Source organism: Monomorium pharaonis, chromosome 9, assembly GCF_013373865.1.
Source record: "Monomorium pharaonis isolate MP-MQ-018 chromosome 9, ASM1337386v2, whole genome shotgun sequence".
NCBI lineage: Eukaryota > Metazoa > Arthropoda > Insecta > Hymenoptera > Formicidae > Monomorium > Monomorium pharaonis.
In genome coordinates, this window is record NC_050475.1 from 1,759,256 (window position 1) to 1,785,777 (window position 26,522).

Below are 26,522 nucleotides of genomic sequence, written 5' to 3' on the forward strand. Positions count from 1 at the left end.
TTAAATTAGTATGAAATTTGTATCACAAAAAGAAATTGGATATTTGTAAGTCATAGAACTTCAGTTGAATGTTTCTAACGATTAGCGTTTTGCGGAACCGTTATTGTACGTCAAAATAAGTTGTGCAACTAAAATTATTCCAAGTTGGAAGAGGCACGTTTGGTAATCCGAATCCTCATTATATTGTGAAATTACTCGCGGATCGGGTCGTAAAACTCCAAAATTGACAATCGCTGTTGGCGCGCGGACAATCTCGGCATTCCTCAAATCCGGGATTTCTGCGATTCGCAGTAACAATTGCAAACAGCGTACGGCGAACGGCACAGATTCGCTCGATTGTAATCTGGAAAGGAAGCACCTGCAATCTCACCAGAGAGTCCTTCGTCGCCTGCAGTCTGCGTAATTACGAAAGAGCCTTGTAAAGTTGCTTATTAGGAGATCCACCTGCGAATCGATCTACGGCTACGATTCTAAATAGGCAATACTTAGTATCCTTCGTTCTCTTTTTATATTTACAAATATTATCGCGGAGAAATGTTTCCGTTTAGCGGTACTTGGGCGTGCGAAACAATTACGCCGGAATACACCATATATCAAACGATACTCATCGTTTGTCGGAAATAAAGAGGAATTCCATTTAGGAATTAAATTTTATTTGTGACTTAATCGAGAACATTTTATGTTTCACAAGATCGATCTGTACAAGTTTACGACATCGACCAGTGACAGATGAGACATATATACTATACTGGAATATTGAGAAAATTTATTACAAAATAAAAACTCTTCCTTCAATGGCCTACGAATCATCGTACAAGCTTCCGCGCTACATCCGCGAAATTCCACGTGTACGCTTATATCGCGCTAAAATCAGTAGCGTAAAATTGGATGATTAAAGAAGCAGCGAGTAAGAACAGTGATTTCGTGATAGCTATCTCTTCTTCCTGCGTGTTTTATGTCAAAGAGCGACACGCGTCAATGATGGTTTATCCAAATGCCAATTAAATTAAATTGCCGCGCTGTCGCGCGTACACCTTCGTTCTCAATTACGTTTGTCCACATAAATTTTTTTCAAACTTTAGCAGTATAATTTTTATCTCCGTACGTGCTACGTGAGGTCTATTACTCGTTTAACTTTTAGGTATTTTATTTGGAGGGAGGGGGAGAGGAAAAACACCAAAGAAATTGTTACAATTTTTAAAAATCTGATCAAAATTAATACACTATGATTTGACCATTTGATTTAAAAAATTATAATTTCACCAATAGTGCGATATGAAAAGAATCTTTTAATCCATAATTGCAATTCAGGAAGAATTTACTTAAAGAAAACTTAGATCAAATTATAATAAATTATATGAGAAAATGAATAAAAAAGAAAGGAATGATTCGGATTACTCAATAATACAAGAAACGTAGAGGTTTTGTCATATAATTTCGCAGTTATTCTACCTTAGAAAGTACAGCCGTTTCAAAAACACGATAATCTTTGGTGCTATATTCGACATTTTTTCAGTCAAAGTCAACAAATATAAAAAAAAGGAAGCGAGCTATACATGTGATTTTTACCGGTCGAGTGTAGCATCTTCTTTTGCTCGGAGACGGTGAAAAAATGGCCCCGTTTCCGCTTCGCGGAGTATAGGTGCGATTAATATGCAATTATTCGGGTCAACAATGGAATCTCCGGCCATGTCTATTACCTGATACCTAACTCTCTCCTTCTGTTGAAATTGAAGGTTACCTGTATGTCAGTGCAAAAAGGGGAATTCATTTTATCAAGAAACGAAGCGCGGGATATAATGATACAGCTACGTACGACTATGTATACGGTAACGTTTTAGTGGCCGTACTGTCACTGACGTATTGATGAATAGTAGCAATTTGACCGGAGCTAATTTCGTTCCGCCAGAATAAGCCATGTATAGGCTTCGATAATCATTCGACGTGTCGGAAGAAACTAGTTTCCTTCCCTTATTCCGGTAATATTGGATGATTATCTGTGAAAATTGTAAGTACAAACGTATTCTAAATAATATGTAATTTAAGTTTTCTAAAAATTGAATTATATAGGTGTTCTACTATTAAAACTTTGAATAAAAATGGATTAGATATAAAAGAAATAGGCCAGCGCCATGAAAGTAATAAGAAAAAAGTTAATTGTAATTTATATGACAGAAGGTGATAAGTGTTTTCCTGTTTTTTAATGTTAAATTACATACAAGTTGAGTGTCTCTAGTTAACATTGATAGCAAAATGATACAGTCCGTTTACCAGCAGCACTCTTTGATCAATGTGTGTGTGTGTGTGTGTGTGTGTGTGTGTGTGTGTGTGGTGTTGTCTTTATACAAATAATACTTCTGTTCAACTGTTGCACGTACTTATTTTCTTAAAAGATTTATAATCTGTTTCCTTATTTTCAAGAAACAGAGTCAAGAAATCTTTAAATTGAAATAATAGAAGAGTCGAAAAAAAAGTAATAAAAATAGAATTAATAGATACCTAATTTAAATAAGTTTTATGCCTGAAATTAATTTTTACAAATCTGATGAAAACTTTCCTCAAACGAATATGCAGGGATATTTATCAAAAATCTACGTCTGATGAAATAAAATAATTTTCACTAGACATTGATAATTATACAAAATACAAAAAAAAGAATGAAATAACACATTATTATGTAGTACTCGTATTGACACATATCTATGTACCGGTGCTTTGTTTCAAAGAAGTAACGGTTCGCACGCGCAACGTACAATACGTAATACGAGCGATGAAAAATTAGTGTATACATTACGATACTACTGTATCGGATTTAGTTCCAGCCATTTTAATTCTATCTATATCATGCATACCTAAATTATTAGAAAAATATCAAAGTAGTAGAAGAATGTCTGTAATTTATAAATGACTTGGCAGCATATTGTTCAAATTAATAGATTTTAATTAATATGTCTACATGAATTAAGAGTGTATCAGTAGTGTCATCTGATTACAAATAAAACTAAACTGTTGGCCATGCACTAATAGAAGAAAACGGTACTTAGAAACAATGCGGAATGTAGAATTCGGATATTATTATGATAATCGTACTTTATCGCTATTGTGATGAAACTTACGAGTTGATGAAATTCCTGCAATGATGATAACGATTGTCCGTAATAGACGATTCAGTGTACACTTTAATTGGTAAAAGCAGAATTAACAGTTATAGAATTAATAGACCGTTAGACAAATATTTCTTACATCGATGTGGTACATTGTAGTTATTTCAAAGAAATATCTACTTTTATAGGCTATCTCAGAAATGTTACGTTTTATTTCTAAAAAAATTATAAACTTTTGCAAAATGACAATAATATTTTATTTTTTAACAATCAACGACTGTAGATTAATTAAATTTTTTAAATTGTAAAAGTATATTAAAAATAGAAAAAGTATTAAAAACATTAAAACATTTAACATTTAATATATATATTTAACAATTAAAGATTGTGTAAATCAATTTAATTAGGAAATTTTTACATTAAAAATAAATGTTACTTAAAAAAATTTTTTGATTAAATATGTAATTGTTGTAAATTATAGTTTTCTATTTCAAACAATTTATAATTTTACATTAGATTTTAAAACAGATTATTTGTCGAACATTATTTCTCGATCTTTTTTGTTACTAATAATTAAAAAATACAAAAAAAATGTCAACATCACAGTGTTCCCAAGCGAGAACTGGTATTTTCAACGTTGTTTGGTTTTTTTAAATTTTATATTCCATTAAAATATATCACATTGGAATAGAAAGATTTCTAAATAAAAATACATACTGTTGTTCAAGTTTTCACGAATTTAAGTTTAAATCTCTGCTAAATTGGGTTCGAATCTTCGCTAAAGCATTATTTTAGTTAGAAATTGCAAAATTAACGCTTTAGCGAAGACTCGAACTCAACTTAGCAAAGATTCAAACCTACTTAGGTTTGAGTCTTCGCTAACTTGCGTTTGAATCTCTGCTAAGTTGGATTTGAATCTTCGCTAAAGCGTTTTTTGTTCTGCCGTCTAGTCCAGTCAGATAACACTTTAGCGAAGACTCGAACCCAACTTAGCAGAGACTTAAACCTAAGTTAGCGGAGACTTGAACAACACGGTATGTATTTTTGTTTAGAATTAATTAAGTCTTTCTATTTTAATGTGATACATTTTAATGAAATATAAAATTTAATTGTAAAGAATTAAAGAAAAAAGGGATAAGTGATGTATTTTAATAGAAACTATAATTAATTATGTCTCTTTTTCTCTCGAACTGTGCAGACCTATCAGTATAATTTTTTCTTTTTTTTTTACACTTTTAATTTATATTGGCTCAGTTCTTATACGTTGCATTTTATATAATAACTATATTCGTTTTATTTTACATTTGTAATTTTATATTGATTCGAGTTTTCACACATTCTGTTTTATATATTTTTTATATTTTAACTTGATAACATTTGATGTACGAAACATAAGTTTTCAATTGTTCTTTATTTAGTTTTAAAACTATTATTCAGTTATTCCTTTATTATTCAATTGTTTGTCCATTTATGTAGTGTATGATCCATGACTTGCGGCGACAAGTGCATTAACCATAATATTTCGTTGGGAATTTTTATTAATCTGTACTTGAGAAGGTCCTAATCGAAGTCGAAACGTTGTACTATTATTTTTTATTATTAATTATTAATTTATAATTTATTATTATATTGATATTTTATGAATAAGAAAATATATATTTAAAATAATATAATATTTTGCTGCGCGTTTGCTTTTTTTCATATTTGCTTTTTTATTAGTATAGATAATCAGATATGGATAAAAATAATAGAGAAAAATGCCATTTTAAATAAAAATCAAATATTATCTCATAAATACATATATATGAGATATACGTATATAAAATATGAGGATAATAACAAATAGTAAAAAATAATATTAATTATGAAGTAACCGCGTGCAAGTATTCTTTGACAGAGAGCTACACGAAAGATTCTTATAAGACTTAATTTTTAACTGTCTTGTTTTGAATTAATATATAAAATTTTCCATTAAGAAACTGCTAAAGCAAATTGGATTATGCAAATAAATAATTGCCACCTGCCAATAGTTAATGAGCATGTAATGACGGAGCTATTAAGCTACGTGAAAACCGTTTATTGAAAGATCTTCAGGTATCATTACACGATTGTATTGACCGATAAAAAGTTATCGTTTTTTCTTTTCAAATTACATGAAGCGGCAAATAACTGTCTAAGGAATTAATATTGAGCATTGATGAAAAAGAAATAGAAAATAAAAATATAAAATGGAAAATAGAAAGAAAGAAGAAGAAAGTTCTGAGTTAGTATAATTAAAGCTAACTCTTTACATTATTTTTAGAAAATTATTTATGCGGTAATGAAACGTTAACGTGAGCATTTAATATTAATTAAGTATAATAATTAATTGAAATAATAAAGCATATAACACAAATGCACAGATATGAATTCTTAAAATTTTGAACCCTATATCATATGTAGAACTCTTACTAGAATCCGGAGACAGTTATAGGAGGTGCTAACATTGTCTTGTGATAAGTCAGAAATATTCATCAAAGGACCAATGCGAATGGATCAATTTCTGCGCGCTCTGTTAGCCGACCTTCTGCAAGGTCCTCCGTACAGCGAGCACCGGAGGACTTCGCGGCTGGAATGCGTGACTCGACGATTTTATAACCCGCTTTCAATTACCCTTCTTGATGCTCCTGTTTCGTTCTACCTCGCGCGAATCGCTGTGGAAGGAGAAGAAGAGGGAAATACCGCAATGCGAGCAAAAGGCATGGAACGTCCAAACGTCGCATCGCATTTGTATCCTTACCTTCTTTCTTGTGCCCGCCCACCCTTTTTCTCGCTCGCGCTTCTCAGCGCAGGGAGACGTGATTTATTCGACGTCAGATGTACACACATACAATTGCACCGCAAAGTCAGGAATGAGATACGATAATGGTGTGCGTATAAGCTAGACAGGAAACGCGTCTAAGGACATCCACCTCGACGAGCGAACAATTTGTTTTGGCTCGTTTAGCTTACTCTGCTGAATTCAGAACAATACTGAGACATTGAACTTGCCACGATCGCGGATTTCTGCCCGCCGAAAATAAAATAATCTAATCTTACAAGGGAACCTCGCGAACTTGAAAATTCAGATTTTAATGAAACTAGGCATAAATGTAGAGGGGGCGAATACATGAATTTAGAAATTTTTAGTTGGTGCCCAAAAATGGTGAAGGGGTGAAAATATCGAATTTTTACAATACACAGAGTGTTGTAAAAAATAATTAATGCAATAGGCTGACAATTGCAGAAAATATCGAATTTTTACAATACACAGAGTGTTGCAAAAAATAATTTCTACAATAGGCTGACAATTGCAGAAAATATCGAATTTTTACAATACACAGAGTGTTGCAAAAAATAATTTCTACAATAGGCTGACAATTGCAGAAAATATCGAATTTTTACAATACACAGAGTGTTGCAAAAAATAATTTCTACAATAGGCTGACAATTGCAGAAAATATCGAGTTTTAACAATACACAGAGTGTTGCAAAAAATAATTAATGCAATAGACTGACCATTGCGGAAATTTACTGTTTAATTTACGAGATATATTAAAAAACCACAAAAATCGTCTCAATTTGAAGGGTGGTTTCACCCCTTCAAACCGTTTTTGGACACCAACAAAAAATTTCTAAATTTATGTATTCACCCTCTCTATATTCATGCCAAGTTTCATTAAAATCTGAATTTTCGAGTTCGCGAGGTTCCCTTGTTAGTTACAAAATAATAATAATGTTGTTGTAACGCTAATGTTTAATATATTAACAATTTCCTTTTATAAATTAATTTATTATTTCCCAATAGAATCACACTATATATTTTTTTTATTTTGTTTTATTTTATTTTAATTTGTACGATAAAATTGCAATTCTCAGCCAAATCATGATTATTATTTTTTATATATCTTTTTTTCTTGTTGTAATTTATATTTTGTAATTAAAAATTATTGAATAAATATAGATATTATTTAGCTAAGAACTTTTAAATTTTGCTATGTATAATTTGTAAAATATGTAAAAGGAACTTTACAAATTTGCTATGTTATATGTTCTCATTTTAATTAAATAACTATTTTATATTTTATTTTGCTTGAATGGATTATTATTGTCTATCTGCTTTTACAAATATCACAAATGCATAGATACATTGTTAATATCTGATATTTTTATAAGAAACCTGTTTCTTCTTTTTCAGACCTCTCACAATGGTACTGATCTTGTTGATGATACCTATAATCGGATTTGTGGCAGCAAATCCTTTTTCAAACACATTAGACAGCCGTTTAGTCCCTCAAGTTCAAAAAGCACTTTCGCTTTCCACGGAGAACCGTTTGGACGACAGTCTGGATAAAATAAGTGAAACGACAAAAGATTTGAATGGGACTTTCTCAAGACATATAATGCATCATCTCAAAGCTTCCGCATCGCAGACACACGAGAATGAAATACATGAGAAAAGGGCACAAGGGCGAAAGCATAAGGCTATATTTTTAGATTATCCTTTGTTATCAAGTATTTTGCATTATCCGAGGGTACCCACGTATGAAATCGATTACAACGGCAATTCGGAGTCACCGGCGAAGGAGAGTAGATCATCAGACGCGCCTAAGAAATATCTTCATGAGAGCGATATTTTCTACATCCGACTTCCGCCCATTCCGTATATGTTCGTACCCGGCCTCGGCTACGTCTCGCAACCACCTACGTACTCGAGCGCTTCCCTGAAGCCCCAAATACCCCTCGTACCTCAAGTAGTCCAGCTGCACCACGTGAGACCCGTGCGACCTCAACCGGCCTCTCAGCAGACCGTTAATCCCTTCATCAAATTGCCTGTAGACTTCATAAGCAACGGCAAGCCCACCTCCGTTTACCAATGGCAGAAGAAGCCTGGCAAGAAGCCAACCGACAGTCCAATCATGAACTTGGACAACCTGTCAGCCGACTTCGTGAACAACGGTAAGCCGACCTCTATTTATCAGTGGCAGGCGAATCTCAGGCCGGTAAAGAGGCCGGATGATGCGCTTAATAACCTTGATATGGGTCCTTATACCTTCAATGGCAAACTGACTAGCGTGTACTTGCTTGAATCGGATGATTCCACCTCGATGCATCAGTCCATTCGACATTCCAATTACTGAAACGCGCTGACTAAATTTACTCAATGTCACGTCGAATATTTAAAGTTGGAAACAGTCACTCTAGAAGAGATTTGTATTGTCACTAAGATGGACATAACGCGAGTGACAAGTATTCTGCAAATTAGTAAATTAGTAAATTGCAGTTTTTAATTCTCCTTGGTTGTAACTCTTCTTTTGGCAGGAGCAGTAAATGAATCTGATAGTGGTAATCATGTTTATGATAGTATATTTTATAAAATGTGTATATGATATAATTTTAGAAAATATTAATTTAATGTTATATTTTTAAATTTTATATTTATTATATATTTTTTTAATATATAAATTTTCGTGTTTTTCGTGTGTATGGCAGTTAAATTATTTTAAAGTGTGCAAAAGATTGTATTATTTAAAGCTGTTGTCTTAATTTATGTATATTAATAAATATTTATATTTATTGTTTGATACGATACTCACATGAGTTTGTAAATATGTGAAATATATGTAAAAATAATTTAAGAATGAGATTGTACACGTATCTTTTTTAACCTTAGCTATATTACGGCAAAGCAGAAAGCATATTTCCTACACTTCGTCCCTTATAACACAAATATTGACTTGGGACCACGGGTTTGGTCAGATTGTCTGGACTATATCCTGTCTGTGGTTACAAACATGTGCAATTCATTCAGATTAGATGAATAAGGGGATTTAATATAAAGATCATTTGAAGATGTGATCGACTTTATCACTTATTTAAAATACATTATTTTAATGCATAATAAATAATTTTATCTTGAAAAACTAGAAAAATATTAATAGTATAATGTAAACATGTCTATTTGGTAAATTCAAAGACATTATATTTCATGCTTTAATTAATTATTCTAATAACTTTACATATGCTTTTACAATACAGAAATTTAACGCAAGTACGTCGAATTTTATTAAAATGATTACAAGTAGATAATTAGAAAAATTATGATACTGTAGCATTTATCCTTTTTGTTTACATTACTGACACTTTTATCATATTTACCACAAAAATATCCACGAAATATATAATTGTCCAGCAAAAAGTTTTATTTGTGTTAAACGGTAAAAGGATGTAATGCATAATCTTCACTTGGGCAAAGACGGTCTCTTTAGTATTTTAAATTTATACGGTTAATTACCAAAAAATGTGGTCCCAGAAGCGAGCGACTCGTCACCGGCGTGGTCGTTGCTTGCACATATTAAAGTAAATGCGCTGTAACGGGTTGCAAGGGTTCTCATCCAGATACAGAGTGGTCGAGCAAGGTCGTAAACAGAGATCTGTAGTTTCATTAGTTCTATGTTTCTTCGTGTCACATTTAAAAGTTCACTCTATTTAATACAATTTTTGAAATGTCAAACGTCGTAACAAATTGCGATAAGAATGTATGTATAAAACATAGGTAAACTGTGGATGCTCAAGCCATAAAGTTTTAAGACTGCAGATACGAATGAGCTCTTACGCATAAAATATTATTACATGTTATATAGGCTTTTAAGTAACAAATTAACAAGACAAAATATACAAAGAGCTATAAATATCTTTATTCGTTATATTGAATGCCTCATTATAATCGTGCGCGCTTATTTACTAAGTATCTAGAATATAAAAAAAAATATATTTAACGTAAAAGATTCCCGCATCTCGATGCGCGTAGGAAGAAAATTTACATGTTGTATAAAAACATGCGTATTGTCCAGTCTTAATAAAAGATCTACCTATAATCATATGGAAACGTCTTACGTCGATTAAGCATTCGATAATCGTGGATCAATCATAATTATGCGCGGACGCACATGCAGAAATCCTACGTGTTTGTTATATTTATAAAAATATATTATACAATTTTTTTAATAATAAAAAGAATTTAATTATAGAATCATAGACAATCCTTCAGCGGGAAAAAGCAATTCGGCGATTATATATCGCAAAAAAATATTATATAAAACTTATATTTTTTCAAATTTGTTAAAAGAAAACAGAAACTCAATTTATAAGATCAAACTCTATGGAAAGGATGAATTTTTCACATTAAATTAACGTCACATAAAATCCTTATGTTAATCTAGATAAAAATATTAATTTTCTGCGTTTTCTGCTTGTCTTTAAATCTTATACAAATAAAAATGCAGGTGAAGAAATAAAAAAAAGCTACATTACATATATATTACGTAATTTGAATGTCACATAGAAGTAGTTTTAATTGATATTTATATCATATGTAAATAGTGTGAATAATAGCCATCCAATGCAGGACGGATATGGAACATTCAGTCGTAATTTCAATAATACTAACGTGCTTTAAGTCAGCAATACCTGCAAACATACAAATAAAACAACATTGTTTCTATTTTCGGCTTTTTTTACGTATTTACTCGTAAGTTTTATATACTTGTTCCTACGATTAAGTCAATCGTCGTAAAAAGTCTTTTCTGGTGGTGCTTCAGTCTTATGAATGTTTTAACGTACTGTTTCAGTGACAATTGATAAAAATCAGAAAAAATTTTTTGTTCTAGTAAAAATCTGACTCTTAAAGTGACACATTCTTGTAAGGAGAAGTAGATGCAGTAGATGCCTAATTTTGCGGAAATATCTGATACTGCCCTTCGCAGATACTGATTATTGTACGTTATTACTATATATTAATAATAACGTATTTTGTGAAAATATGATATGTTCGCATTCCTCGTTCACTGTAACAAAGTACAAGTTTAATTATTGCAGCAATGCATTTCGATAAAATAGATTATTCGAATATGACATCATCGTTGTAAAATACACAAAACTGTGCAAAAGTAGAGATTATCAAAAAGCTGCGATGATAGAACTTATACTTGGATTTCTAATTTGAATTTTTATCTTGGATTACTTATCTTGATACATTCTTTTATAAGGAAAGATAATAATAACGATGTATATTTAACAGAAGTAGAAAATTTGCGGAACGCACGTGATCTCGAATAAGAATGACTATATGCAATATAGGCATAAAAGTCTGTTTCTTTCTCCCTCCTTCTTTCTTTTTTCTTTTCGCATCTCGTCGTTGTCAATGAACAGTGATCCCTGATCCTGTACAAACAGAGTAGTGTACGTGTCTACTTAAGCTAACAGGCTCGCGAGTCACTTAAGATATTACACATAATTATGCACAGTTACACGAACAATCGGAGATTAAGGTAGAAGGGGATGATAGTATACTGGCTTGCGACTCTTCTCCATAATGTAGAAAGCCTTAGGCTTGCCATTTCCGGGGAAATTCTTGTGAATGCTGGTGGAACCCGTCTTGGTGGCGATTGGCGCGTAATACGACATGGCAGCTTTTTTCCTGTGCTTCTTCATCTTCGGCACGGTGTTCCTCGAGCCGTGAAGTTCATTGGTCAGGTGGATCCTATGAACACTCAGGTCGTCTAGTCTGTACGCCTTGTTGCCAACGTCGTTCTTCTTCGTCGACTTGAATTTGATATTGTCATTGCCGTTCAGACTCGGATAGTTCAGCCTCTTGTCGTTATTTCTGATGTGTTTCGTCACCGGCGACTTTTGGTGCGTTTGATGAAGTTTATTATCAGCGGCACGATACTCGTAACTCTTGCTGGATGTATCGAGTGGATAAAGCTTATTCAGCATAGTTTTTGTAGAAGACGTTTGCTTCTTCATATCATCGAGCTTTTTTTTAGTCTGGTCAACCCTCAGTTGACTCAGTTGGAGACGCTTCTTCTCCGTCATTTTCTTCACGACCGGTAAATTCCAATGATAAATCTTGGCGGGTTTACCATTTCCTTGGAATCCAACCGGAAAACTTGGTCCAGTCTTCGTTGCTTTATCATCGCTGACGGATTTGTGAGGCTTCGTGACAGTGTAGTAAGGAGGACTAGCCGGAAGCTTCACGATGTAAACGTGGCTGTCGCGGTGTCCATGACGGCGACTGTAAGGCTGATGTATGCGCGTCTGCGAGCTAAGCCCCGGAGGTTCAGGTCCGGCTAATCGCTTCTTGTGATGCCCGTCGGGTATTTGAAGAGGTGTCAACCCGAGTCGATTTAGAACGGCCGCGTTGCTCGTATGAACCGTCTCGAAACTTTCCTCGGAAGTAGTCGCAGTGACGAGATTTCTACTGAGGAACATCAGCAGGATGCCACTTAAAAGAAATAATCTGAAACAAAAATTATATACCCGTTATTTATACATAATTTTCATATCAATATAAAAATAGATCCAGTAATGAATAGTAAGTTAATTAAAAAATGATTGATATAGATAATGTTTGTGTTGCGTGTAATTGATTCGGAAGAACTGTATAAAACGGGATTTCAACGATATCGCGGCGAATACATGGATGCTCGCTCGAGTTTCGAGATCTAGATGAAAAAGCGGTAGAGTTACGCTGGGTTGGAGGAACGATTCATCATCGTGAGTCACGATCGCCATGTCGCGCGAAATCAACGAAAGAAATTGTCTAACCGCAAACCTTAGTGCTAGGAATTCAAAGGGCGGATCTCGGTGCCTGAGCATCTCGGCTATCCGGCCGCTCGTAAACCTGGTTGCGCCGTAAGGAGAAAAAAAGTTTTAATGAGAAAGAATTTCAGAGCGAGCGTGAAAGTGATGACTCTCTGCCAACAAGGTGTCTAGAAATTTTACGAGGTGAGAAACCCACAATGCACAAACATCATGACGATAAATACCTGTCAAATTTGCTCTACTGTTATGAACCGCACATTACCGATGAATTACCCTTCTCACTTAATTACTCGTTACAAGAATGAAGTATGTTAATTATTACACGTCTATTTTGTGATACACCTTTGCGGTAAGACGCATTATGTGTCTGCAATGAAGTCAACGTTTCAACAGCTCATCATCCGCAAACCATTTTGATAATTCATTGAAAAAGAAGTATTTCCTATGATTTCATAACGAAATATACGAAGGCCATAATAAAATCTAAATCGAAGTAAGAAACTGGAAAATAAATTTGTAGTGTGTATAAAACCGAGGCGAGTGATTATATATAGAATTACGAGCGGCAATTCTTTATCAAAAAAGTAATGAAATATTCAGTGACTCGAGTGACTATGTTTGGTAAGCCAATGTTCATCGGTCTTGGAAGTTGGAACGTCCGTCATGCAATAGCCATAAATTAATATGCCAGCCGGACGACTCCCTCGTTGTGAAATTATTCCTCCATCCAGCAAGGTACTTGACGTGGTCATTCACAACGACATGACGCTCGTGCTGCATGTAAAGGAGTGACTGGAAGAGAAAAGGTGAAATACGACCGAGGAGAAGAAAGAAGGTAGAGGAAGAAGAGAGAGAAGATTGCGTTGCTCGTGCGAAAGATGATCAAATGTTTTCTTATTACTTGATAAGTAGAAGCAATTAGTAAAATATATGGCATATGCGTACATCTATATTATTTTTGCAATTGTGTTTTTGAAAGAAATAAAAAATGCAGCAAAAATTTTCTAAAATTCCAAGTGAATAATCTAAGGTAAAGTAAAATGACATTTAGGTATTATATTATGTGTAATTATCGTTGTACCACACTCATAAGATTATCATAATATTATTTTATAAAATGTGCGATATTAAATAAGTAGACTGTTTTCGCTTCGACCTAGAAGTACACTGATCAAGATATGTGAGCTTAAATAAATCCCTTAATGCTACGCTTCTGAGGTTTACCCTTCATGATTTTTATCAAAAATATAATTTACGCGTTCAACTTATATTATCAACTTTAAAATCACTATACGCAATTTTAAACTATTAATTATTTCATTAATGTATTGGCTAATTTGTGAGATACGTAAACAAGATATATTAAGAAGAAAATAATTAAATGCTTTTCGCTATTACATTCTTTCAATGACTCTATTCGCTATTCTGCATTTGTACAGAAAAGCGCGTGAACATTTGAGGAAACAATGGTGCCGCGTTGCAGGAAAGCGCACGGGCAGCAGCTTCGGAAGAACGCGGAAGAGGATTCGATGCTCGAAGAAGAGAGTTCAGATTAGTCTGACGAGCGGAGAGCCCGAGAAGAGAGAGAGAGAGAGAGAGAGAGAGAGAGAGAGAGAGAGAGAGAGAGAGAGAGTGTGAAGAAGAAGAAGAAGAAGAACAAGAAGAACAAGAGGAGCGGAAAGTAACCGCGGAGCGTGAGCACGTGCACGCGCATACAGGTATGCGTGAGAAAAGCTCACAGTCGGAAATCTAGCGTATTGATGGAGAGATGGAAAGGGGCAACGCCTCTGGCCGGGATGACGGATGAAAAGGAATACCAACGTTGGCGTCTCGCGGCGATCGGAGATTAATCTTCATGATCATCCGCTCTTGGCCGGAGCGGCGGCGGCGGCGGCAGCGCGCGGACTGCCCGTTTTACCACTCAACTCAACTCGTTCTAGTGATCAATGGATATCAAATGGCTTGTGACTCTCTTACGAAAGTTATTGGCTGCTTCTAAGGACGAGTCTTCGCCTGCCTCGTCTCGCATTTCGTTAGCGTACGTGTGAAGCATGTTAACCCGTTCGTTCGACCATACGCGAGGTATTTCAAATGTTTACCGAGGAGACTCCAAGGGTCTGTGACCCTTCCATGGCTGTTAGGTGTGAAAAGCACGTTTCCAAGTTTACCTGGACAGTCATACGTTTGTGGATCATCGTATTTCGCGTACTCTTGCTATGTAGCTCTCTGCTTACTGATTGTATATGTCATGTGAATAGTACACGATATGCAATACCTTCGTATAAATGAGATAATTGTGTCTTGTGCACGAGATGCGAGAGACAGAGAAAATCTTTTATTATCTGGATGAAAAAACGAGAAAACCGAGATGTGTCAAAGTTAATTAAGTTTCCTCAATTTTGTGGTTTATAATGCCAGTTATTGCATATTGCCAGTTAAACAAAATGGAAGTGACAAGATCTATTCGCTTTCAGACCGAGCAGATAAAGAAAGTAATTTGATGGAGTCTGGACTTTAATTTCACGCGATTGCGCTTTTCAGATTACGCTTCGCTCTGCCTTGTAATTTGTACCGATTGAATATGATTACATAAAAAGAACTTAATAGCGTTTATTTTACAAGTCTTAAAATAGATGATAAAATACAACATTAATATAAACGTATATATTAATGTTTTTATATTTCGTCTCAAACACCGTTACTTCGTTCGACAATTTAACTTATTATGACATAATGTAAGAGGTTTCCAATAATCATTAAACTCTTCGGGCTAAAAGTTATTCGTCTTTTTGGCATTCATTAAGGAAATATTAAGGAAACAGCATTTTGGCTAAACGTACACTCCACGTAGAATTCTTCAAAGTGAGCGCACGCAAACCTAATTATGTCAATTATTAGCGTATCGGTGCACCCTGCAAATTACTCTTCGGTTCTCTTAGCCTGTGGCGTAATTATAATCTTCTTCTCTCGCAAATAGTTTGAAAATTTAATCATTCATAATTGATTATTTCCGCAAATTTGCAACTCACGCGAATATCTGACGTGAAGATCAAATTATGTCTTGCTTATTCGAAGAAAATGAAATTATGACGAAACGCTGAGGGTTCCTTTCAAAAAGTGTAATTATTTCTGTAATGTAGACAAACACTGTTTTCTCGTATTCCAGGCGACACTTTTGTTCGTGAACTATTTGCCAAAGAAAAAGTATAATACGTTCGATACTCAAGGTTCTTGTAAGCGGCACTTGAATACTGTCCAGTGCCAAAAATGGTGTTCATGAGCAGTAAACCGGTTGATAACCGGTTCGGTCACTCTAACGAATTTTTGGTAGAATTTCCATGTATTTTCTTATAAAGCAGTTTCATATAAAGCAAAATTATCGCTTTTCAAACATTGTAAGACACGAATTCGTCTGTGTAAAGGCAAATGCTGGTCGTCATAGATTACCACGAAATCAGATTATTCCTTATTGATTTGCAAATTGCAGAATCAAATCATCTTCGTTGACACGTATGTACCTTCTTGCAAATCTCTTTTACGATCTAATAAGATTTTGACAAAAATGACATGATGTTTTATGACGCAGAAAATGGCATTCGATGCCCTCTCCGATTTTGTACTGCTCAATCTATAAGATCGAGAGAGAGAGAGAGAGAGAGAGAGAGAGAGAGAGAGAGAGAGAGAACCGCGAGAAATATTTGTTATTAATACATCATAAGTGCCGCGATCGGTCCAGCAATTTGGCATTGCTGTCGGCGAATAAGGCTGCCCCAAAAAAAAGAGTAAAAATCGGTAGAAAGGAATGAATTCGCGGGCGAACGGTGGAACGACATCATCAATTCCGCGCCGTGTCCACCTTATATAGCACTGGCATTCCCTTACGGCTCATTAAATCTACAAGCGAGACATCGGCGGGCAGACAGACGTGGAAAAGATGGGAAAAAAAGAAGCTAAAGCGAAAGCCGCGGAAAAACGTGGACGGCACGGTCACATGCGCCTGCCCGGGCAGGCATGTCCCTTAAGTCACAAGCGGATCTTGAATGGAAGGAGCACGGAAGTAACGAGCGACATACTTCTTGTCTTTTGCGCCAGCGAGGGTAATGACGGCCAGAGCGCGAGAGAAACGTCCCGCTGATGGTAGACGTATACGTACTGGCGTGAATGACTCTCGTTAGGAAAGAGAGGTGTAATAACTTTACTTCCCATATAATCAGAGATCCGCTTTAATCCTCGCAATCAACACGCGCTGTGCTCTTTATCATCGCAGAATTAGTTTAACTATTGCAGCCGCGTGGTGTACGCGTCATTAATTAAATCTGAGAGATCGATTTTACTACTCTCGCCTTTCACGCCGATTAGTAACTTGCCGTTTCCACGATACAGTTTAGATTACGGTGTAAACAAATTCCGGTAATTTTTACGACATGATGCGTGGAAAGTTTTTAAAAACGTTTCAACAAGTGTTGGAAATAATGACAAAAGTTGAATATCATTACGGTTAGTTCTTTGCAATGCAGACAAAAATAAAGAAAAATGTTAAATTTACATTGACAGATTATGTTAAAAATGTGAAAGGAAAATGTCAAACTTTGAAAGGATTAACAAAGGATAAACTCTCTTCCTAAAGAGGAAGAATTCTCTGAACACAAAATAACGCGCGCAAGCCCGCAGGCTGTCTTGGCTGTTGTTCCGGTCACGTAGTCCTTTCGCCGTATACGTAGAAGGAACTCGAGTATCTCAAGTACGTAATCTCATGCATTGATCCTTTGTCTTTAAAGGATCGAGCGAGCCAAGTCTCGACTTGGAAGTCAAGATTTCGCCAAAGTGAATCTCCGACGGGTATTCCGCGGCCGCCAGACGCACTAATTGGCGCAGTTACATGCTTGCGGAGATCTTGCGCATCTCTCTAATTAACTAATTGGATTACGCGAGAAACCATAAACACTAAGAACCGTAAACATTATGGTCTGTCGCGAGAACATGACAATAATTTCGTTAACATTTCACTGCGCGCGCGTTAACTTTTTACCGTCGCTTCAACCATAACTTTTAAATAAAAGAGTAAGGAATTATTTTATCAAGCGACGAGGATCAACTATAAACTCGTTTCTAAATAAAAGTGGACAGTCTAGAATTCTGAATAAGCTGGATAATTGAATCTAAGTGTGGATTCAGATCTAAACCTGGACTTGGAGTCAGAACCAGCTTTCTAGCGTGACGTAGTTTTGCTTGAGAATTTTGTTGCTAAATTAAAAAAAAACGATGTTTAGTAAAAGATTTCTCAACGATTTCTTGTCACTTTATATGTTACATGTATAAGAGCTAATATAAAAATTTACTGGTTCAAATGAGAAATGTATTAACGTTGTACACAAGTCCAAGTAAAGAATATTGCATTTATCAGCTGGTACTCTGTGTAGCATTTATCTCTTTAGAAAGAATATCCGCAACGTCGAGACCTCGTTGTACACATCGTAACGAGCGTTGAAAAACTGTTTTAACGGAGTTTCTTACATGTCGGCGCCGATCACACGAGGAAGTGTGAACGATCTCGAGAATCTCGTTCTCACGCGCACCATTTTCCATTCTGCTCGAGGCTTCCGCTTGCTAGCACGCAGATGCGATCGTATTCTTTTGATTATTGTGCACAAGGGACTACGTAATAAAAAATGTGATTTAAATAGCGGATTTAGAGATTAAATACCTGCTAATTTTATAATAAAGATTTATTGATTAATTCATCAAAATTTTTGTTGGTAAATGTAATATTTTAACAACCATTATTTTAACTTTTAAGCCTTTAAATTTATCATCGAATTAAATGTTAAAAAATTCTTTGTTTTAGTTATCTCATTCTAATTTGTGTAATAATCGTGGTATGAGAGAGCAGCGCGTTTTCTGTGTCAAAAGTAAAGTATTTTTTTCTTCTTAAATGTAAATACCGCATTTCATTAATAGATGAAACATTTTTACATTTGACTGTAAAAAATAATAAAGGAATGCATACGGAAAAAACGTTGCACAAAGGGCATTCTGCATTCAATCGACTCTCGCGGCGATCATGCGGCCGTTAATCGATAGTATCGAGCAGCGAGAAAACACAATAGAAGAAGAAAGCAACGATAAAAAGGAACGAGACCAGTCTCTCGGGCTAAGGAAGCTGCGCCATAAAGAGACGAGAATGTAAAGATGGAGTCTGAACTCTCGAAGTAACCAGCCACGTCCGAAAGATCCGTTCAATATTTTTTCTTCCTTCGTTGCTTTCTTCTCACCATCTTCTCCATTTGTCCCAAGAATCTCTTTTGTCCTTTCCATCCCTCTTTTTTTTTACTCTTCCTGCAGGTTTCCTACAACAAGACTTAACTTGTGCTCCAATCGAGCCGCACTCGGCACAAAAAGACTAAAAAAGGTTTGACTGGTGAACCGTCTATATGTCTAAATCTCGTTGGTTAAATTGCCGCTGTCTAAATCGTCAAGTGTGTTGAACCGATAATCGAATCGATTCGAGTAATTGATACGTATTCTACGTTATATTAGTGGAATATAAATTATTGTGTTCAAACTAAAGTTTCAGAAAAAAATTGATAATTAAAGTTTGGATAATTTGTAATGTTTATTTATATTTTATAAATAAACGTTACAAATTATCTAAGCTTTAATTATCAATTTGATTAAATATGATATATATTTATATCAATCTATATTGATTTTAATATAAAATATATTCAAAATATGTCTCCCTTTAACGCATCAAGTATTTCACTAATTTCTTGTCTGAAAAGTGTCAAAGTTCAAATAGCTGGAACCAATTCAGTGAGACCTATAATAGCAGAATTTTTATATGCTCCTGGCAAAAATTGAACAGAAACAAATCTTTTAGATTTTTATAGCCGAGAGTGCAAACACAGAAAGAAAAAATATGGTATTTCATAGAGAGTGTATCTCGAAAACTTGTGTTATTAGACATACGTATAATCTAATTACGCGGTCGGAAATCTCTACAATGCCTAAAGGTCCAGACCCAGATCGTTAATTTCGCGCTAGGCCTAACCCTGTCATTACGTATCTTCGGCAATAAACTTTGATTATACGCTTTGCACCGAGGAGAAACGCCGAGAAGGAAATTCGAAAGAGGATAAAAGAAAGAAAGAAGAAATGTGCGAGACACCGTTATCACCGATAATTGACGTATATACGCTGTACCTTCGGAAGAAACGATTGTTTCTTTCAACCACGCTAAATTTTTTAACCACCCAAGTTTGAATATTAAATGTTTACGCGCGCATTTTCTGCAGTATTTTAACGATAATTAATCTATATTTATCAATTGAAATTATTAAATGAAAATTTCTTAAATTTAAACATAATAATACAATATAATAAATATTTAAAAAAACATTGTTTGAAAAATCAAAACAAAAATCACTAATTTTTAATTTTATCAGTTTATAGCTTATACTTCATCTTACAAATCGAGGAACATGTTATTGATACAAAACCGCAGATAAAACAGCCGAGAGGAAGTAGCAATTAGTAGTGGAGAGAAATTAACGGTTAATCGATATCTTACACGCCACTTTATACCTATCGTTTATGCGGCCAATTGAATCCTGTTACGTAATTCGAAGGCATTAAACAGTATTTTCACAGCGGCGATTTATCGATCATCGGCGGTTCAACAGTCTCGTGTATAAGAGATAGATACTGAAGAGTATCTATCAAATGGTATGGCACTAATGGCCGTGGTGCTGTGTCAAGCGCTACGCGTGCGAGTCGAGAGCGCACGCACGCATAATACTTGAGTACGCGCGCACGTGCTCGTATCGAATAGGTCGTTCAGAAACAACCTATTGATGCCTATTAAATCAATGTCGACAACCAGAACTTAGAAATAACCCCCAATTAAGCGATTAACTACGGTTTATCTCTTTAAAACAGCATAGCGATGGCTTTTTCAATAAAATTACTAATCATGCATAATTAAAGAGGCAAATAAGAAGTATTTTGATTGCAGTAGTTTAACTGAAATGTTTTCTATGACGATTTTTTGTTCAGAGTCGAGTGAATTGCGCGTACGAAGTTTCGTCGTGAAAAAACGATTGCGTCTAGCGATGCATACTGCATTCAGAATTTCAAAGTGTAAAGCTGTGTCCCTTTAACCGAAAGGAATTTATGCGAGAATTTCGTGGTTTGACCCTGTCAGATGCTGCAAAATATTCGTCTACTTGTCTTGGCAGGGGAAAATTTACTCGATTGTTTCCCATATCGTTTCGCTCTGTGACTGCTGAAATATTCATGAGTGAGCTGGCCGAACGAACGTATTCGACGTACACTCGGACGTACGAATCGCACAGACTCTGCTGACTCCTCTCTTCCCTTTCCATCCATATCGACTCTTTGACCTCAGCACCATTCTGCATAACGGTGCATCGGCCTGGACGTTTGCCTATTATGTCACTATATTCGTATAAGGATGTTGTGTATACCACGAGCTCAACCTAAACAGAAGTACCTGGAATTTTCCGAAGCGACGATCAATCTTCTCGATACGGTGAGAAAAGTGCGATTCGTGTCGGACCTGATGAGTCCTCAACCGCTGGCATTTCAGCGCGCCTATCCCATAAAGGCAGATAAAAGACGGTTGAATTAAAGAAATTTCGTGCCTTCTTTAAAGTACATATAATTTATGAAAGGCAGATGGCATGAAATGATAATTGTACACGGAAAGGAAGCTTCTTGCTGGAGCACCTAAAAATTTAGCCGCGGATACAGGTCTGAAAATAATTTTGGCGGGTCGTCAAAATAGAGAAAGAAAGTTCAAGCGTGACGAGCAATGCTGCAAAAGATTTTGATATTCCAGTGAATAGTTGAGCATACCTAATATAGAAATAGTATTCAAATTGTATGCGTTTATAATTTAAAATGCGAGTATAAATTAGAGGGAAGCCTCCCGTCATCGTTTACCGTCATCGTCGTGTTATCTTGTACACGTAATAACGTTATCAATGTAGGATTTAATAGGCATATCAATAAAATGCGGATGTACATGCGCTGTACGTTTCATACATGCGGTTATGGGCCGCAATTATTTCTGTAATACGTAGGAGTAACGTTTTTCCCGAGCCCGGAGCGTGCGATAATCCTGCACCAGGATGTTATTTGCGATTCGCTTCATATGAGGAGAATTTCTGTATTTGCATCGTCACGATGTCTCTGATGTTCGCTGCATCCGAGCAATTCACTTTACCACCGACTAATTACCACTAATTACTAAACTGGACACAATTTGAAAGAAGGAAGAACGGCTACACGATGATATCACGCGGAGATGAAGATAACAGAATCGTAGAGATTGCGACTGCCATAAAAAAATCTGTGTTTCTGCATTCTCTGCAGATTTTATTGGTCAAACGTACGTTGCATTAATAAATGTTCATGGCGTATCTAAAATTTAATTATTTAAACACAAATTTGATTCATGGAACGTGGAACGTGGAAAACACTTACAGAAGGCAGAAGAGAAGATGATATTAACGATGGCATTAACGATGCAGGCAATCACGAAAAAGAAGACCATGCGGAGGAGATGGCAGAAATATTTTAAATCGCTAAAAATATGTGCGTTTGCATTACTCGCGTGCCGTTTAGTGCCTCACACCGTTAGACACGCATTTATACGCAATCTTATTTATGCGTCCACTTATGCACGTCGCGGGCAGCACGTACATAACGTACGCGTGCGCCGGGCACGTAATATATCGCACGTTCCCAATCGAAATGCCACCCCACGTTCTATTCACTCCTCTTTTACTCGAGGGTCTCCTAAGCCAACAAATAGACCTGCCGCCTGAAAATGGTCTCAACCTGTTCTCTCTCTCTCTCTCTCTCTCTCTCTCTCTCATTTTCCCTCACACATGAACACAAATATCTCGTATGTGTAAGGAATAATATTCCGTAGTCGGCATAATTTTTCTAAAGCTGAATATCTATGTAGCTGAATTTTCTTTCAAAAAGTTTTAACAATAAATGCATAATGTCCTTTAATCATTAAGAATACCACATTAGGAATATGCAATAGGAAACAGATTTTCTATTTCTTTAATATTTGGTGTGCGCTGAATAAAATAATAGCGTATTTTTATGGAATACGCGTTTGGCCTAAGAATAGGATGTATGAAAGCATATTGTCTTTTTATCGCGCGGTTTACTCATTTCGCTCGAAATCCATTTGTGTTCATTAACGGAGAAAGATAATTAAGAGGATTCGTCTAGCGCAAATTATAGAGGAAAAACTTGGCGTCGCGCGAACTTTCCATCCGTCCGTGTAATAGTAATCCGCGACGGGGGATGTTTATGCCCTTGACATGCACACGTGAGAAGAGAAAAAAGTAAACGTTTCCTCTACACACACACACACACCCATACGTTTAAAGCACGCTCATATAACGCGCGCTTTCTTCGGGTTTATGCGCTTTTGAACCACCTTTGCTCCTTCCTTCGCTCGCATTTTTTCCCCCTTTGCAACGATACCCGGTCTTTTCCACCCTCTGTAGTCGCGGTGATTAACACACGAAGCGGATGGTGCCCTTACCGGCGATTGCCCGCACGGGGAAAAGTGACGCGGGCGAGCGTGTAGTAGCGCGTGGACGACCCCTAACGAAAAGGAAAAATGCACTTGTATACCCCCATAATACCAAATTACACCGGCCTCTCGGAAATTCGTCGCGTCGCGGCATAAAGCGCGTAGATTCTCCTCGGATATTAGTTTGAAACGGCGCGACGTCACGCCATATACACGAAAACTTTTACCCGCTATTTAGTTGCTCTAAACAAACAAACAAAAAGAATTTGGTAATAATAATCAAGCTTTAAAACAATTAAATGTTTGATTAATATAATTGAAATAAATATAGTAACATTTAGTAATTATAATCAAACAATAATAGTAATCAATCGGTTATTAAATGGTTACTAAATGGTTATTATTTGATCATATATTAACAACAAATATATTAATTAAAATTGCTAAGCTTGATCATCATTATCAAATCCTTTTTTTCAATGTAAATGATATCGTGGAGATAATTTTTTAACTCGGAAATTATTAAACGCAGGTATGTTTTACGTCTGATCATTTGGAGCATGAGAGTGCAAGGTGTGCGAAGCTCTCTCTGTAACGTTTCCGTAAACGTAAAGTAATACGTTAAGAGCAAGTAATACTCGACTTTTATTTCCTTTCATCTGGTGATTTTCATTTCATCTCACTTCGCATTATTCCGTCGGTGCGTTCGCGGTATATTATTTTCACCTTTATATATATCTCTTCGCGATATTTATGTACCGTTACCTCGACGCACGTTACCTGGATCGCTACACGATCTCACCGCAGACGCTACCGCGTGCGTGCCCCGCGATGTCGATATTAAAACCGCCGAACTACGTTCATTGAACGTCACCACGCTTCATTAAGGCGGATCGTCGGACCGTGACGGCCGATCGATGATGCGGTCGGTGATGCAATTGAAAGTACGATCGCTGGATCCTCGCGATCTACGCGTTCGCGTGCGAGAGCAAAAAGAGAAAGAAAAAAAGAAAAATGGATGGAAGCCTAATGGCAATTTACGAGTCATGTAATTCGAAAGCCTTACCGCGGCAAACGGCTCTCCCGATCAATACCTTCTTGCGTTTGTCCGATTCGAAGTTAATATTGGACCACGCTCCGATGGAGCCCGGCGTACAAATTCGGCGCAGTCCATGTAAATTCGATAAAAGTCCCGTACGCTTGCAAACATTTGCTGCGGCGGGTCTCCCGAACCTTCGGATAGCCCAGATAGACGAGATGAAAAAGACTTTGTCGCCCCTCAATGTATTATATTCGTTATATCGAGTCAATGCCTTATAAAAATATGATACTGAACGGTATTAAATTGATCAATAATTATTACTTATTTTGAGTATTAAAGTACTAATAACAGCGTTTCGAACGCTTAAAATAAGTGTTAATTACTGGCCAATTTAATACTGCCTGGTATTACATTTTTATAAGGGATGTATCTCGTAATAAAAGCTCCCTGAAAACAGCCATCTGTCTCGTCGCCTAAAGCCCAAAAGAAAAAGAACGCGGCAGAGCCAGGCGGAATAAAGATAAAAAGGAAGAGAAAGAGAGAAAAAAATAATGAAATGGACAAGAATGAGCGAGACGAGGAAGCGGGGCGAAGAGAAAGGGGAAGAGAGAGAGAGAGAGAGAGAGAGAGAGAGAGAGAGAGAGAGAGAGAGAGAGAGAGAGAGAGAGAGAGAGAGAGAGAGAGAGAGAGAGAGAGAGAGCGGAGCGGCCGCCGAAGAGGCGGAAAGTCAATATCGCGCGCAATGGGATACGTCGCGAATTATTGCCATATTAAAATTTATCGGATATCGGAGATGTGCGTGCCTGGGTAAACTTACCTCGTCGTGCGCGCACGCAACATCATTTACCGCTTTCCGATACTCCCTCCTACGCTCCATCGCGGCGAAACGAGAGAAATTTCGCGGAGATCGATTAGCCGATAGATAGGTAAATAATAATGATAGCGAACGCGCGAGCGTTTTTCCAGTCGCTCGAGATTCAAACCCGAGAGTGCTCGCGCAAACGTGTACGTTTTCACCGTCGAATTCGATGAAATACCGAGCAAAACGAGATTACCCGTGCCTCGAATGTTTTTCCTGCTTTTGCGCATATTTAATTTTCACAAAAGAGAAGAAGAGATTTTCATTATAAATCTAAATTATAAACTACATTGACAGATATTTATGTGAATAATCTTCATTCTCCTCGGCATTACAGTAAACCAAGAAGGAGACTTGGTTTACAATTTTTAACACCCTCATTTTATTCATCCATCCATTCTTCTTATTTATTCAGTCTAATATCTTCATTTTAATCATTTGCCTCCCTAAACCTTCCTTTACAAATTCTTATTGAGAGATTGTTATTTCCATAAATGTCTATTACACAGATATTTGTTTTATATTAAAAGATTTCTCATTTGTAAATAATTGCGAAATCAGCGGGGAAGCTTTCGTAAAAATCCAGACGTGAGTATTCTTGTACAAACTACGTGATAAATACGTGAAATGTAGGTGCAACAGGAAGTATTCGTGACGTTTGCATTGACTATGCCTGGAGCGTGTGCTTGAGAGAGGTATACAATGTGGGGAACGTCACTCAAACTGTCAATATTGAAGAAAATTCTGAGAATATTATTAGCAATGTAAAATACAGTACGGAACCATACATTTGGTAAAATCAAGCTCTCAGTAAATTCACTTTATTCTGGTCATTTACGAGTAAATTGGTTAGTCTCGCGTCCCGTTATTATTTTTATGAATCACTCATACATGTAAAAATTACACGCGTCTACTATCTACTTATACACAGGAAGGAAACGATTCGCAACAAACTTTCATCAAAATTCTTCACTCGATACACATGCAATATTTGAGGGGAGAAAAAACAAATGCTCCAACGAAACGAATTAAAAGATAATCTTGCTTTGAAGAGATAACCTTAAGAGAGACAATTCCAAAATAGAATTAAATGAAATTAAATTATAAATAAAAATCTTACCTAAATTCCTTGCACATATTTCTTCTCCGATTTACGAAAGCGCTCACAACGACGACGATGTACTCTGTATTGCGGTGTTGCTACGGAAGTGAATTTCGACCGATTCGCAGTTTGCACAATGCCGAAAGTACCGGGCCAACACAAATCCGACACGGACGAAACGAGCGCGCGACGACGACTGGACTCCATCC

At 36.1% G+C, this 26,522-nt stretch overlaps 2 protein-coding genes across 2 annotated transcripts; one reads left to right on the forward strand and one right to left on the reverse strand.

The window, feature by feature from the left end:
- Positions 1-7,030: 7,030 nt before the first annotated feature.
- Positions 7,031-8,758, forward strand: LOC105831416. The gene has a single exon (XM_028193192.2). It carries the CDS (start codon positions 7,331-7,333, stop codon positions 8,261-8,263), a length of 933 nt encoding a protein of 310 aa, XP_028048993.2. The 5' UTR covers positions 7,031-7,330; the 3' UTR covers positions 8,264-8,758.
- A 1,040-nt stretch (positions 8,759-9,798) lies between these two features.
- LOC105831400 lies at positions 9,799-26,513 on the reverse strand. Its single transcript, XM_012671491.3, has 2 exons — positions 26,332-26,513; positions 9,799-12,423 (listed from the first exon to the last, which is right to left on the reverse strand). Exons 1-2 carry the CDS (start codon positions 26,346-26,348, stop codon positions 11,448-11,450), a joined length of 993 nt encoding a protein of 330 aa, XP_012526945.1. The 5' UTR covers positions 26,349-26,513; the 3' UTR covers positions 9,799-11,447.
- Positions 26,514-26,522: the final 9 nt, after the last annotated feature.